The 16,299-nt window shown below is 41.0% G+C and overlaps 1 protein-coding gene across 1 annotated transcript in view; it reads left to right on the forward strand.

The window, feature by feature from the left end:
* The window catches only part of LOC112117842 (cytosolic phospholipase A2), a 140,947-nt gene extending 125,276 nt beyond the window's left edge, over positions 1 to 15,671 (forward strand). The window contains exons 12-15 of the mRNA XM_026655608.1: positions 1,044 to 1,228; positions 8,102 to 8,297; positions 8,551 to 8,708; positions 15,102 to 15,671. Coding sequence (XP_026511393.1) covers positions 1,044 to 1,228; positions 8,102 to 8,297; positions 8,551 to 8,708; positions 15,102 to 15,233 — 671 coding nt within the window. The 3' untranslated portion in view covers positions 15,234 to 15,671. The remainder of the gene's footprint in view (positions 1 to 1,043; positions 1,229 to 8,101; positions 8,298 to 8,550; positions 8,709 to 15,101) is intronic.
* Positions 15,672 to 16,299: the final 628 nt, after the last annotated feature.

The raw sequence follows: 16,299 nt of genomic DNA on the forward strand, positions 1-16,299 counted from the left end.
ACCTTTGCAAGGGTGACTATTTACTCTGTCATCTGTGTAGGGCATGCATGATTGTTTAACTCAGAGGCATAGAGTTTAAGGCCAGAAGGGACTACTAGATCATCTAGTCTGCCTTCCTGTATAGCACAGGTCATCCGCACCTGGACGCTACCCTGGATTGGTAGGTATTAGAGGGAGAGACAACAGAAACAAATAATCTGAGCGCTCAGGTGCCATAGCGTTCATCATTCCTTGGACTACAGTGCCCTCTGCAGACATCGCTGTTTAAATTAAAATTTCAAGCATCTTTAACTTAACTTTGGGAGCAAACCGCGGTTTATGATTAAAAGTCCTGTTACGTGGTACAATCAGGAACATTATGAAGGAAAAAAATCATTTTTCAGAAATATCTTTAAGACCTAGGAGAAAATATTCAACCTCTACAGGGATTGTTTAGCAGTATCCAGAGACTGGGTTGGTGCAAATGGACATGGAGAAATCTCCCTCTCTTCCCCCCCGAACTCCTCCCACACACAGATTGAGCTTTGAGATCAGGGAGGGAACACTGCATGCTTTTGGGCCTGTGGACTCTAACTTGACAACTTTTTCTGTAAACCAATATTATGGTTCTGACCAATGTGACAAGCAACACTGTAATGTGTTAATTCATGCCTAAAGTCTAATTTCAGACACTTGAACCTTGAAAGGATGTCGACACAGTGTTTGGTTGTGAGATTGGCACCGAAGGACATACAGTGAGCATTTATGATTTTGCAGTCAGATATCTGATTTGGATAACCATTTGCTTTGGGTTCCTAGGGGGGCTAATTCCTGTCACTTTGGAAGTCATCTTATTGTGATTATTTTTAATACACACACACATTTTTTGTTAAGACTTCTTACTTTATAGTAGATCACATTAGGCTTACATTTAGTTAAGTTACTTAATGCAATTGTCATCCATAGCTCTGAGGGATTCTACAATCCTTTAGAAGGGTACTTTACCAATTCAATTACTAACTGTTGGGGATTTTTGGATTTGTTTTTTGTTTTGTTTTGCCTAGATCCTGATGAGTTTGAGAGGATATATGAGCCACTAGATGTGAAGAGTAAAAAGATTCATGTAGTGGACAGTGGGCTCACCTTTAACCTGCCATACCCCCTTATCTTAAGACCTCAGCGAGGTGTTGATCTCATAATCTCCTTTGATTTCTCTGCAAGGCCAAGTGACTCCAGTCCTCCTTTCAAAGTAAGTAAACCAGACCATTCCTTCAGTTTGTGTTATAATTTTTAAGGTGGTTAGGCCCAGATTCTCAAAGATATTTAGGCATCTAACTCCAGTTGATTTCAATGGAAATTATGCACCTACATATCTTTGAGAAGCTGGGCCATACTTTTTATCCTCCCATCATGCTGGTGGCAAACTCCATTCTTGTGTGGCTTCCAGGCCCTTCCATTCACAGGGCTTTTTTAAAAAAGTCTTACTTTGGTGCCATCATGGCTCCAGCTCTGCAGTAATTGACTTTCATGTCAACAGTTTTCTACTCAGCCCCCAATTCTGTTCACTTTACTCAGGAGATTAATTCCGCTGAAATAGAAGAGACTACTACCAAGAGGAAGTCAGTGGGATTTGACCCTCAACAAAATGTCACTTGACATAATTCCTCACCTGATTTTTTTGGAAACCTTGCAGGCACAATGACATGCAGAATTTGTCCCTTAAATCTTTTTTTGAAACTACATGCCATGATCTGTTGTCTCCTCTTGTAAAAAAATCAATATTAAGCAAATAAGTTATTTACATTTAATAATAATAAAAATAAAACAATACGACACAAATATAGAAGAAAATACCATATGGAAGTTCCATAATACAGTAGAATTACAATAAGCAAACATCCAGAAATCTGAACTGCTACTTCAGTCTTCTTTTGATGTCATGTGTATCTCATGTTAAACAAAATACAAAAGGATAAATTCTTAATGTAAGAAGTGAAAAATCTTCTCCTTTGTTATCTATAATAAGCTACTCATTAGATCATCTATGGAATGTGTATCAGTACACTTAGGGTTTGTGTACACTGAACCACAGTGTGGGCTATGGGGATGTGAATTGCAGAGCACACCAAAGTGTTGCAGTCTTACTGCCATGTATGGATGCAGCTGGTGCAAACAAAAAGATTCCTAGTTCACATTAACGCAGTCTCTTTCAAACAGGAGTGTGCTAACGTGACCTAGATACTTTTTACTTCATGACAGCAATGTCCACACGGGACAATTAGATCGCAGTACTTTGGTGCATGCTGTGCAGTTCACACCCCTATAGTCTGCACTGTGGCGCAGTGTAAACATAACTTAACCTTAGTTTAAATACTACTAGGTTGTTGTTATAAATAAATAGTTAATAGCGGTAATGTTTTCAGAAGTACCTGTCTTATTTTCAGACGTGACTGACATACTTAGGGCTGGATGCACCAAGAGGCTGGTTCTGATATTTATGTGATATTGAGATCCTCAAAATCTCCATTCAGCTACCACCTAAATTCCCTAGCCTCCTAAGGGCTTGTCTACACTTGAAATGCTGTAGTAGCACAGCTGTAGCGCTTCAGTGTAGACACTACCAATGCTGACAAGAGAAGTTTTCCTATCCACAAAGGTAATTCACTTTCCCAAGAGGCAGCAGACAGGTCGACAGATGAACTCTTCTGTTGATCTAGTGCTGTCTACAGCAGGGATTAAGTCCAGTTGGCCTGTTCAGAGTATACCCACTCGATCAGACTTTGCACAAAAGAAAGCCAAGGCTGACTGATCAGGAGGTGGCGGGAGGGGCAGCTGGTTGAGGAGGCTGGAGGGTAGTGTGCGTGTGCACATACGTACGTAGGTACCAGCTCAGTTGCCCAGTGGTAAGGGCTCTCACCTGGGATGTGGGAGACTTCAAATCCCCACTCTGCTTGATTTGGAGCAGGGACTTGAACCCAGATCTCCCACATCCCAGGATGAGCGCCCAGGGCGTTGCCTGTCCCTCTCTTGTTTTTTGTGAGAAAGGGTTTAGGTGCCTTGCTCTAGGAGAAGGTTTACAGCTGTGAAGGCCGAGTGGAGATAGGCATCTTCATCCAGCCTGGAGTTAGTTGCTTAATTACCTCTAAGGGGTGGGGCCTAGGCCACTCCCCTCTCCTCAGCATTTCCGATGGGCTACCTTATATGGCTCCCCCTTTCAGCATGCTAACTACTGTGAATCCCTCTCTGAGGCACCTAGCTCTCCCCATGCACTGTACAGGGAGTAGAGGTGCCTAACTTGGGGCTGAGGATTCCACTGGATTGCCACACCTAAATCCTGCTATGGATTATTAACTTTCAATGAGATTTAGACTCTGACAGTGCCTGAGTCACTTTTGAAATTGAGACTTAGGCTCCGAAGTCACTTAAGCGCTTTTGAACATTTTACCCTAAATGTAAAAATATGATTACAGATCAGTAACTGGCCACAAAGGCTTTAAATGAAGAAATGGTTAGAAATTTTAGGAGTCCAATTGTCGTGGCTTGGAGATTTTTCATCAGAGCAGTTCCGGTTGTTGTTTTTTAAAGTATCCAGCACCGTGTGATAGAGATTTAGAACACTCTTTCCTTTTTCCATTCTGACTTCTTTCCAGACAAGAGATTTTCAAACCAAATGAATTTCTCTGTCATTAGTTTAGACACGGAGGACCTGGTCTGACTCTCAGTGAATTCAATGGAAAGGCTGAGAAGTGGATCAGACATTATGACTTCTTCAGAAACTCCCTGCCAGAAAGAAGGTTTTCTTTATAATCCGAAAGTTAACAATTTCTCCAGCTCTAAGAGGAAGTCATTTCCATTTATTATGTTATTAATTAATCATTAATATAATGTTGTTATATATTGAGCACCAAGCATATGCTTGACACTGCACCAACATGGGTCCCTGTCCTTTGTAATGTAAAATCTAGTGCACTGATGTGAATTCAGTAGCATTGAATGGGTTTAACTGAGATGAAAATTTGGCACTGTGCCTGCAGGATTAATGGGGCTATTCTTCAAAAATAGATAATGATCGTTGTCACAGTTCAGGGCAACTGCACCTATATCCCCCTCTGTGGTTTAGCAGGAGCACCCGCTCTAGCAGCTTCTGGCTCCCCAGCTGTCACCTCTCTTGGGCATAAGAATGGCCATACTGGGTCAGACCAATGGTCCATCTACCCCAGTATCCTGTCTTCCGAGTGCCAAATGCTTTAGAGGAAATGAACAGAACAGGAACAGGCAATCACTGAATGATCCATCCCCAGTCGTCCACTCCCAGCTTATGGCAAACCAAGGCTAGGGACACTCAGAGCATAGGGTTGCATCCCTGACCATCGTGATGGAAAGCTGCTTCTTTCTCCCTCTTGACCAGGGTATTTCTAGGCTGCACAGTTCCTGCACAGGCCTGCCCTGTGAATTCCCTAGCAAGTCAGACTGCCTCAGCAGGCTGCTTTACCTTCTTCTCAGAGGCTATAAGCAGCGTAAATGCCCACCATTTTAAGTTACCACACCGTTTTTTTCTAAGCAAGCACATTTATTCTTGCAGTAAAGGCATTACAGAGAAAACTTATTATAAACAATAAAAGAGCCTACATGTATGCTAATAAGCTAACTAGAGATCACCACCTATCTCCACAAGCGCTTTGGTCAGTGTCAGTGCTTCCAACTCTTCCCAGCAGATTGGTGTCCTCTCTATTTGCTGGGCCAGAAAGATGGTCCTGCTGTGATTCAGTTTAAACTCACACTATTTATCCAAAAATCCTTTGTCTGTAGTATCTCTCTGGAGGTGTTACAACATAAGTAAATTTGCCTAATTCCTCCTCCCCTTCCTCCCCCCAAGTTCTTAGCTCCAGGGAAGGGGCTGTCATTACTCTCCCCTATGGAATTACATACAATCCCTGAGCCACAATGATACATAGATTTAATACAGTAAGATTTTCCAAAGAGTTTGGAGGAAATTGCTATATCTGTTACAATAATGATGATTAGGTAAGAGGAAGTCTGCAAAATGGATTGCATGGTGTCATTCAAAAGTGAATCAGATATTCTGTTAGAAAGTACTTTCAGGAAAGTGACCCAGCCTGATAGATGGGGTTGCAGAGTGAAAATTATAGTAGTTTGAGAACTGTTGGGCCCTGATCTTCCTTTACACTGCTACATGCATTTTCAGGCCCTTTTACTCTGCCAGAGTGATGTAAAGTGGCTGTAGTATACATGAGTCAGGTCCTTTGTATTCACGTAGGAGTTAGGTGAAGTCTACAGTTTGTTTGGGAAAAGGGAGGTAGACGTGTACGCCAATCTTACTGTACCACAAGAGTCTCAATCGTATTAGAAATAGCATGAGAAAGGTCCAAGTTTATAACTATTGCATGTTATAACTACTTAAGAAGGTGGTTGCTGTGTAGCTGACGTAAGAATTCTTAAGATTAAACACATACACATTAGCAGCTGGAAAGAATGTAATAGCTGGAATATGAACCAGAATTCCTATGCTCTAGCTTCATAGAGCAACTCTATTATATGACGTAGGGAATGTCTCTGTATCGTCTTGTAGAGATTTATCTTTGTTCAGTCACTGCAATACAGTTGATCATACAATATGTTGGAAGTGAAGCAGACTTTTCAGTTGTGCCATTGCCAAAGTAAGCCCCGTGTTTCATCTAAGATTTTCTAAGAATAGTCCCATCCAACCTAAACTAAAGTACTCACTGCAAAATAAAGGTTAAATGACATTTATTATTTCTTAAGTGGCAAGAGTGGAATGCCTGATCCATTGCCTTTACAATCTAAGCAGACAGACAAAACATGCAGACAGCTCTAAATGACCAGAGAAAGGTTTATGTCTTCCAGGAATGTTAAAGCCAACAGAAAAACAATAACAGCAAGGAAATTTTCATGGGATACTTAAAGGGACACCATCAGTTTGAAATCCTAGTCAGTTGTTAAAAGTGAGCTTAAAGTAGTGTCAGGGAATACACCTGTTTTGGAGAACAACTGAAAATTGTTGTGGTTTTACAACCACATTGTCAATTAAAAAAGAAAGATTTCTCTCTCCTCTGCTGCCATGTATAAGAGCCACTCAAACAACACTGACCATTGACTATGTTGGGAAACAGTAATATGAGCTATAGACAATTGCAAAGAGTAAACAAACTGAAAAAATAGAGAACTTCTCTCTAATCTCTTTCAACTACAGTAATTAGGTACTATTTGTAACAATAGTAGGTTAAAAAAACTCAAACTGTACCTGTACTTGGCATGCTGCTTAGATCTTCCCTGCATAAACACCCCACCTCGACTTAATTGACTGAATCCTGAAGTCTAATGCTTAATTAGGCAAAATTCACTTGCAAATTTCACCCATTTTTTGTCATTAAGGGAGCATAGGGTTCATTGTCCTGATTAGCTAGTATCATTGACTTGTAAGGTCATTGCCACTGAGACATCTTTTCTTTTCTCTCATTTTTATGTTTTCCCAATAGTGTTGTCTGTGCAAGGTTTTAAGTGCCTACTCCTGTACTGCTCTTTGTGCATTGAGCTTTCTGTCTGTTGGTAGGTATTTTGCATGCAGATTGGAAGGTAGCATATAGCAACATTAAGATATTTATTAAAAATAGCAAGAGGGTTTCTTGCACTTTTAGACCTTCATATAAATTCCATCAAAAAACTCTAAAAGCCATTTAGGAGCTTGGCAAAGAACAAAAATGAAATGCATCAAGTTTTGTCTCAAAGTGATCTCTTAAAAGACTGAACTATTAATTCTGAACACTGAAGTGTATGACAGAAATACTGACATACCTCTACCTAGCAAACAGCTATAATCTGTAGACGGTAGTTTTCTGCTAGCCACTTTCACTCTGCCAAAAAGGAACTGAGCCAAATTCTGCACTGATGTGTACACTTTGTGCAGCTCCCATTGACTTGCTTTTCGCAGAGCATATATCAGTGCAGAATTTGCCCTTTGTTTGCAATAGATTTGAAATATGTCTTATCTCTCCAAAATATAGTGAAATCTGCCAGCTGAAGACAATGACTATATTCACCCATTATTATTTCATACCCACTGCCTTTTAGTCTCTTGCGTGTTCAAAATGGTTTCCCAAAGGAAAATCCTATTTTGTTCTGATTATATTTAGATAACACATGGTTAAATATAGACTGATCTTCCCTACCCTCCCACAGTTCGCCCACATTATGTGCTTTTGAGTCATTGTCTGCAAATGATTTTGTTTACTTCTCTGTCCTGAGAAGAAAACATACTATTTTCCAGGTTTCCATCCTGGCTGTAGCATGATTTTAAAATGCAGTTCTGCTTGGAGAAGTAATTCTGTAAATGTAGCGTTCTGTGGATCAGTGTTGATTAAATCTCTTTGGTTTCCATAGCAGTGGTGGCCAGCTTAAAAATAATTTTATGGGTGGGGTTTTTTTTTAGCCGTCAGCAAAGCAAACTCATCCTGAAATCTGAGAGTCAAGATGAGCGCTCCCCTTTTTGTGAATTATCACTAGTAATAAAGGTTGTGCGGGCCAAATTAGGCCCTGAATTACAGCTGTGCAACCCCATTGTCTTCAAATAATGTCTTCAATGGCAGTTGTGCAACCCCATTATTTTCACTGGGTTCACACAGATGTAACTGGCTTTTTAAACAATTTTGATGATGATACTGAAGGTGGAATTCAATTTCGCTCCTCCTTGGTTGGCCCTGCAAGAGTTACAGGGGTAAAAAATCATTTTTAAAATGTATTTTTATCAATAGTCATCAGATATGAGTCTCTGGGGAGCAGAGTTGCATAAGAAAATTAATTTGGAGACCTGTTTTTAAGAGTGGAACTTCACTTTAATGATTTGGGATTGAACAATCTTTAAAGGAGAGCCTACACTTCAAACCAAAAGTTGTTTGTGTTTAGATATCAAGCCCAATTTGGCAACGCCTCACTCATGCCAATACTCCTGCTGCAGTCAGAAAGCAATGGTTTGTAAGATTGTTCCTATCATCGGTTATCTTTGTTTATCTCTGTGACCCTCAATAGAAAGTCCCCAACTGTGATGGCTGTTTGTAAACTTTTGAAACTTTACTTCCTTTTTTAGGAAATTTTGCTTGCTGAAAAATGGGCCAAAATGAACAACCTTCCTTTTCCAAAAATAGATCCACATGTGTTTGATCGAGAGGGCCTGAAGGAGTGCTATGTTTTCAAACCCAAGAATACTGATACAGAGAAAGACTGTCCAACCATCATCCACTTTGTTCTGGCAAACATCAACTTCCGGGAATACAAAGCTCCAGGTGTGTTCGTAATAGACACTAAAAGACACTAAAATTTGGTGTTCCTGGAAACAATAAATTAATATATCAGTTGTTAAAAAGTATTACAATGTATCAGAAATATCTAGAAATCTTTCCATAATTGCCATGAATTTCCAGAGCCCCATATAAAAGCAAGTTATTGTTATATAATTTATACTTCATCTCTTAAAACTTTCCCTTTTATTTTTTCAAAATGATAAAATATTGTCTCTGTTTTTTGTTGTCTCTATAGGTGTTCCAAGAGAAACTCAGAGAGAGAAGGACTTTGCTGACTTCGATATTTTTGATGATCCTAATACTCCGTTCTCTACCTTCAACTTCCAATATTCCAATGAAGCTTTCAAAAGGCTTCATGATCTAATGGAATTTAACACTCTGAATAACTTAGACGTAAGTACAGTGTAAAAATGTCTGATTTACACCAGTTCAGAGGTGCTTTCGGGAGTCCACTTAGCGATGGGATTAACTAGAGATGAGAATAACCCCCTAAATTTACTGGCTAAAAATCTTCGATTTTTTTTTTCTGCCTGTGTGCGGAAAAGTGCAAACTTGCACAAAAACGTATTTTTATATGCAGTTAGCTATGCTGTTTTGCATTAATCTTTTTTACACAATTCACAAAGGAAGCACAGCCCAACTAGTAAGATGGAAAAGTTCACTTTCAAAAAACAAAGCCAGTTAACCTTTAAGGATCCTATACTGCCCTTGATTTGTGTGCAGAATCCCATTGATCTCAATGGAAGCTCTACAGACCAATTTGAATGTAGAACACTACCTATAACAGGGAAGATAAATAGCACCATCTCCCAGCTTTCTCAGTGACTGGCCAAATCAGCACCTTGATGAAGGCAACTGACAAGACCAAGTGACGTTGGTAGGAGAGGGAGGGGACAGCTTGTCTTCTCCATTATGGCTCCCATTATTAATGGCGTCTTGGTTCTGGAAAGAGACTGAATGGCCATGATGACAAAAAATGCCAATTTACATGTGCGGCTGATTGTATTCATTAGTACCAGACACAAACCTATCCAAGGCCTTGGTGATCCATTTATTTTTACTTCCAAACTTGTTTATTGCAATACATGATGTTTGTGGCAAGCCACACACTGAAAAAGCTCCAGTGAGTAAACAACTAGCATCCCGTCTGCCTAGCAACTCTGGACTCACTGTAACACTTCAATCAGTGCTCCCTTCTGTACTGGCTCCCCAGTGAATACAGACTGGTATCTCTGTCTTGATATTCAAAGCACCTGCATGGGATTTGGTCCTAGTTCACTGAGAGATCACCCTGGACCCTTCACAACCAGGATGCTTCATTTCACTTGAACTCTGAAGCAGCTGGACCAAGATCAGGGAATTGACCTCAACATTTTCAAATTTTAAGGGTTGGCTCACATCCCATTAAAGTCAATGGAAAGACTGACATTGATCGTAATGGGAGTTGGGTAAGGCCCTAAATGAAAAATGTTCAATTAAGCTTTTCTGGATAAGTTCTTTATGAACTTATGCTTCCATGCAATGTACACAAAAACTGTGAACTGGTGGAGTTATTTCCCCTGCAGACTGGGAAGGGAGGGAGAAAAGAAGTAGCTGTTTCTATTTTAACTGCTCAGATACTATACTGATGGGGTCCTGTATAAAATGGGGAAGGAGATGGATGAGATGGGCAGTGAGATTCAGAGAGGAGAATTTTGCCCTTTCTTTTGGCATCTGGTCTTAAAGTCTGGAATTCCAGAGCTGCAGTAAATACAGTCATACATGATGATCTCTTCTTGTAACTGTGTAAGCTCCAAGGTAATCATGCTGCTGAGATAACAGAGATATTTTCCATTAAAAAGAAACAGCTAAAGAATGTCTCAGGAGCTATAGAACCATAGAAATATAGGGTTGGAAAGGATCTTGAGAGGGTATCAAGTCCACCCCCTGTGCTGAGGCCTAGACCATCCCTGACAGGTGTTTGTCCAACCTGTTCTTAAAAACCTCTACTGACAGGGATTCCACAGCCTCTCTTGGAAGCCTATTCCAGAGTTTATAATCCCCAGATCCTTTTAAGCAGCATTACTACCTAGCCAGTTATTCCCTGTTTTGTAGTTCTGCATTTCATTTTATATGTGTATGAAGATTATTTTAATGTACTGGTAGTTTCCTGCCATAACAGAAGAATTGGATAGAGTGTAACGAAATCTATAATGCTTTTCATGTCTGAGTTCCTGTGCTTGTTCAGGGTTCATTCCAATTTGGGTTAATATTCTAATCTAATCTGTTTTTTGTTTTCACTGTTCCATTATTGCAATATCTGAGCTCCTCCCAGGTAACCAGGTGAAGCCATTTGGTTCAGTGACCTAGGGGAATAGGAGTGAAGTTCTGGAACAGCCTTCCAAGGGAGCAGTGAGGGCAAAAAAACTAATTGGCTTCAAGACTGAGCTTGATAAATTTATGGAGAGGATTGTATGATGAGACTACCTGCAATGGCATGTAGCTGATTTGTGACTGCTAGCACCAAATATCTCCAATGGCCAGTAATGGGACACTAGATGGGGAGGGCTCCGAGCTACTACAGAGAATTCTATAGGTGTATGACTGTTGGGTCTTGCCGAAATGCTCAGGGTCCAACTGACTGCCATGTTTGGGGTCTGGAAGGAATTTTCCCCCAGGTCAGATTGGCAGAGGCCTTGAGGGTTTTTTGCCTTCCTCTGCAGCTTGGGGCACGAGTTACTTGCTGGTTTAAACCAAAGTAAATGGTGATTTCTCTCTAATTTGAAGTCTTTAAATCATGATTTGGGGACTTCAGTAACTCAGCCAGAGGTTATGGGTATATTAAAGGAGTGTGTGGGCGAGGTTCTGTGGCCTGCAATGTGCAGGAGGTCAGACTAAATGATCATGATGGTCATAGAATCATAGAATATCAGGGATGGAAGGGACCTCAAGAGGTCATCTAGTCCAACCCCCTGCTCAAAGCAGGACCAATTCCCAACTAAATCATCCCAGCCAGGGCTTTGTCAAGCCGGGCCTTAAAAACCTCCAAGGAAGGAAACTCCACCACCTCCCTAGGTAACGCATTCCAGTGCTTCACCACCCTCCTAGTGAAATAGTGTTTCCTAATATCCAACCTGGACCTCCCCCACTGCAACTTGAGACCATTGCTCCTTGTTCTGTCATCTGCCACCACTGAGAACAGCCGAGCTCCATCCTCTTTGGAACCCCCCTTCAGGTAGTTGAAGGCTGCTATCAAATCCCCCCTCATTCTTCTCTTCTGGAGACTAAACAATCCCAGTTCCCTCAGCCTCTCCTCATAAGTCATGTGCTCCAGACCCCTAATCATTTTTGTTGCCCTCCGCTGGACTCTTTCCAATTTTTCCACATCCTTCTTGTAGTGTGGGGCCCAAAACTGGACACAGTATTCCAGATGAGGCCTCACCAATGTCGAATAAAGGGGAACGATCACGTCCCTCGATCTGCTGGCAATGCCCCTACTTATACAGCCCAAAATGCGGTTAGCCTTCTTGGCAACAAGAGCACACTGTTGACTCATATCCAGCTTCTCGTCCACTGTGACCCCTAGGTCCTTTTCTGCAGAACTGCTACCTAGCCATTCGGTCCCTAGTCTGTAGCAGTGCATGGGATTCTTCCGTCCTAAGTGCAGGACTCTGCACTTGTCCTTGTTGAACCTCATCAGGTTTTTTTTGGCCCAATCCTCTAATTTGTCTAGGTCCCTCTGTATCCGATCCCTACCCTCTAGTGTATCTACCACGCCTCCTAGTTTAGTGTCATCTGCAAACTTGCTGAGAGTGCAGTCCACACCATCCTCCAGATCATTAATAAAGATATTAAACAAAACCGGCCCCAGGACCGACCCTTGGGGCACTCCGCTTGAAACCGGCTGCCAACTAGACATGGAGCCATTGATCACTACCCGTTGAGCCCGACGATCTAGCCAGCTTTCTATCCACCTTACAGTCCATTCATCCAGCCCATACTTCTTTAACTTGGCGGCAAGAATACTGTGGGAGACCGTATCAAAAGCTTTGCTAAAGTCAAGGAATAACACATCCACTGCTTTCCCCTCATCCACAGACCCAGTTATCTCATCATAGAAGGCAATTAGGTTAGTCAGGCACGACTTCCCCTTGGTGAATCCATGCTGACTGTTCCTGATCACTTTCCTCTCCTCTAAGTGTTTCATAATTGATTCCTTGAGGACCTGTTCCATGATTTTTCCAGGGACTGAGGTGAGGCTGACTGGCCTGTAGTTCCCCGGATCCTCGTTCTTCCCTTTTTTAAAGATGGGCACTACATTAGCCTTTTTCCAGTCATCCGGGACCTCCCCCGATCGCCATGAGTTTTCAAAAATAATGGCTAATGGCTCTGCAATCTCATCCGCCAACTCCTTTAGCACCCTCGGATGCAGCGCATCCGGCCCCATGGACTTGTGCACATCCAGTTTTTCTAAATAGTCCCGAACCACTTCTTTCTCCACATAGGGCTGGTCACCTTCTCCCCATATTGTGCTGCCCAGTGCAGCAGTCTGGGAGCTGACCTTGTTCGTGAAGACAGAGGCAAAAAAAGCATTGAGTACATTAGCTTTTTCCACATCCTCGGTCACTAGGTTGCCTCCCTCATTCAGTAAGGGGCCCACACTTTCCTTGACTTTCTTCTTGTTGCTAACATACCTGAAGAAACCCTTCTTATTACTCTTAACATCTCTTGCTAGCTGCAACTCCAAGTGTGATTTGGCCTTCCTGATTTCATTCCTGCATGCCTGAGCAATAGTTTTATACTCCTCCCTGGTCATTTGTCCAATCTTCCACTTCTTGTAAGCTTCTTTTTTGCGTTTAAGATCAGCAAGGATTTCACTGTTTAGCCAAGCTGGTCGCCTGCCATATTTACTATTCTTTCTACACATTGGGATGGTTTGTTCCTGCAAGCGCAATAAGGATTCTTTAAAATACAACCTTTAAAAGGTCCCTTCTGTCCTTAATCTATGAGATGTATTCTGAGCTCTGCTACTTACTTTGCTGTGTGACTTTGAACAAGTGATTTCACCACTCTGTGGTTCTGTTTCCTCATCTGAAAATGGGGATAATGACATTTGCCATTTTTGTAAAGTGGTCTGAGTTCTATGGATGAAAGTTGCTATATAAGATATATAATTCTTAAATAATTCTTTGGTAAATGAGCTCAGAATCAGTCTGCTAGAGACTGATTTGTTCTGCTGAAACTGTAATCACTAAATGCTTTTAAGTCTGAGCTAAGGAAATAAAAGTAAAATTTAAAACAGTTAGAAGTCATATTAATGATTTAATGTTACCATTAAATCTGAATATTCTTGTAGAGTTTGATTTACACCCCAAAATCAGATATGGACCAAATTCTGATTTCATATACTGCAGTGTAACTCCATTTACTTCAGTCATTACACCTGATTTACATTACTTTAAACAAGATCAGAATCAGGGCCCAAGTATATTTTTGTTCTAGTGATTTCACTCAACAGTTGTAAATTTTTTCTGCTGCAAGTTTCAGATCTTTGTAATAAGTACATGATCAAAATATGCCACCTAGTGGCTATATTGCCTTCTACTTTCAACATCAAAGAATTAGGATTTTTAACATAGACATTTTTTAAAGACAGTCTTCCTCTTTTGTGCTGTATAATTTTCTATAGCAGGCACGGAACATTATTTCATAACAAGATTGTCTACATAGCAGAATTGAAACAGCAGATGAGAAAAGTTTACATGACTAATTCATGAGGTTCTTCAACTAATTCAGGTAGTAGTGCAGACATTCTCTTTAGATGATCCATGGAGTATGAAATCAAGCCAAAGTAGATGATTTTAGCTTTCTCTCTTTTTTTAGCTGCTGCTGCTGCTGCTCTTGTGCTCTTCCCTTTTTGGCAGAGTGAATATTTGAGTTTGCAGTGATTTATAGAGGGGAAAAAAAACCCTGACCTTTTTGCCTCCCCAGACTCTTGCATATCCTGGCAGATGACCTCTTTAAATGGACATTCATTTGCTTTTTAAATTGAGATGGGCAATCTGCCACCACTTTATGGTTCTTTCCTGACAATCCTGGCTATTCCTCCGTTGACTAGTGGGCCCTGTTAAGTCCTCACAGCCATTAGGTTTATTGTTGTATTTTTGATCAAAGGGTAGACACATTGCGTGGACCAAAGGCTTATGGGACTTTTAGTGTGACCAAAATGAGGGTAAAGGCAGGATGACCTAGGAATTAAACTGTGGCAAAATAGTTCCTCACTTTATACTCAGGACACACTAACTTCTTTCATTGTCAGTTATCAGGATAGAGCCCCAAAATAAGACACTTCCCCAGTGTTTATTTGTCAGGTCTTTTAGTGCACATTGTTGATGCTACCATGATAAAAGGACTGTATTAGGATAAATCATAATTCATAATAAGCTACCATATTATACAGCCTTCCATTTCAAAATTCTCCAGTCTTCCAGTTGTCACCTATATTTTATCAGAGGTTACTATTTAAAAAAACCAACAAACTAGTGATTGACCATAAGAGATTGAGAAGTAGTTAGGATTCTTCTTGGGGGAGGTATGTGTGTGGGGGGAAGGAACGATGTTCTTTTTTTCAAAAATTTCAACATATGGTCTGTTTATTTGTTTTTAAAGCCCTTTCTTCTAAGCAATACTGGCTTGCTTCTGGTATTAAGAGCAACAGTTGTACAAGCTGATATGGCTTTTTGCCATCAGTTAAAGAACCACCTTCAGTGTCAATTCTTTGCCCTGAACTTTGACTCTGTTTTACAGGTGATGAAGCAAGCAATAGTGGAAAGCATTGAATACAGAAGACAGAATCCATCCCGCTGCTCTGTGTCCCTCAGCAATGTTGAGGCAAGAAAATACTTCAACAAGAACTCTCCAAGCACTAACCATACATAGGATATGTACTGCAGGTGCCACTCCTTCAAGAAATTTGCTAAATCTATGTAACTGGATCTGGACATGCATTACAACACACCATTGCTCAGGTGAAGGGGCCATGTGAAACTGAGGAAAGCATTTTTTGTGAAATTTCATGTTTCACTGTGATTTGTACTTTTTTACATTTTTGTTTTGCATCTACAAACATTTACAAAATTCCAGCATAAATGGCCATTTCTTTATTTTAAAAAATACAGAAGTGTACATGCTTTGGATGCAAAGTAATTTGGTTCAAAATGCTCCTATTTTTGTAAAACATCTGCCAATTTCATGAATATTTTCTCTCAATATTTTCCATTTTAAATGTTTGTTAAAGTGGCGACTGTGCCCGGGTTCCTGGAAGGGCCACACTGAGAATGCTACATGCAGGGCAGACTGCAAGGAACAGGAGCAGACTATTCCCCAAACTGGTGGTTTATTCTGTAATTAGATTAATCAAACCAGTAACAAAACAGCTTTTGTAATACCACACTGGTTAACCAGAAGCCAAACAGAATCCCCTGTAAACATTCCAGCCCTTGGCTCCCATCCAGACAACCAAGTCTAATACAGTGAGGGGTTACTGAAAACCCATTTCATTATATGTGAGGTTCTTTCTAATCCCAAAGGATCAGACACATACCTCCAGGTCAATATGAATCTCACTCAAATACCATGCTGTCAGCCAATCTTTAGTAAACAAACTAAAGATTTAATAATAAAAGAAGAGAGTTATAAATGGTTAATAGATCACATACATACAAATAATTCCAAGTCCTTATATCAAGTTTGTAGCAATGATGGAATAGATCAGGGTGGCCAACCTGTGGCTCCGGAGCCACGTGCAGCTCTTCAGAAGTTAATGTGCGGCTCCTTTTATAGGCACTGACTTGGGGGCTGGAGCTACAGATGCCAACTTTCCAATGTGCCAGGGGCTGCTCACTGCTCAACCTCTGGCTCTGCCACAGGCCCTGCCCCCACTCCACCCTTCCCGCCCCATCCCCTGAGCCTGCTGTGCCCTTGTTCCTCCTCCCCCCCCCCCCCC

This window comes from Terrapene carolina, unplaced genomic scaffold (genome assembly GCF_002925995.2).
Source record: "Terrapene carolina triunguis isolate 2854851 unplaced genomic scaffold, T_m_triunguis-2.0 Scaffold210, whole genome shotgun sequence".
Taxonomy (NCBI): Eukaryota; Metazoa; Chordata; order Testudines; family Emydidae; genus Terrapene; species Terrapene triunguis.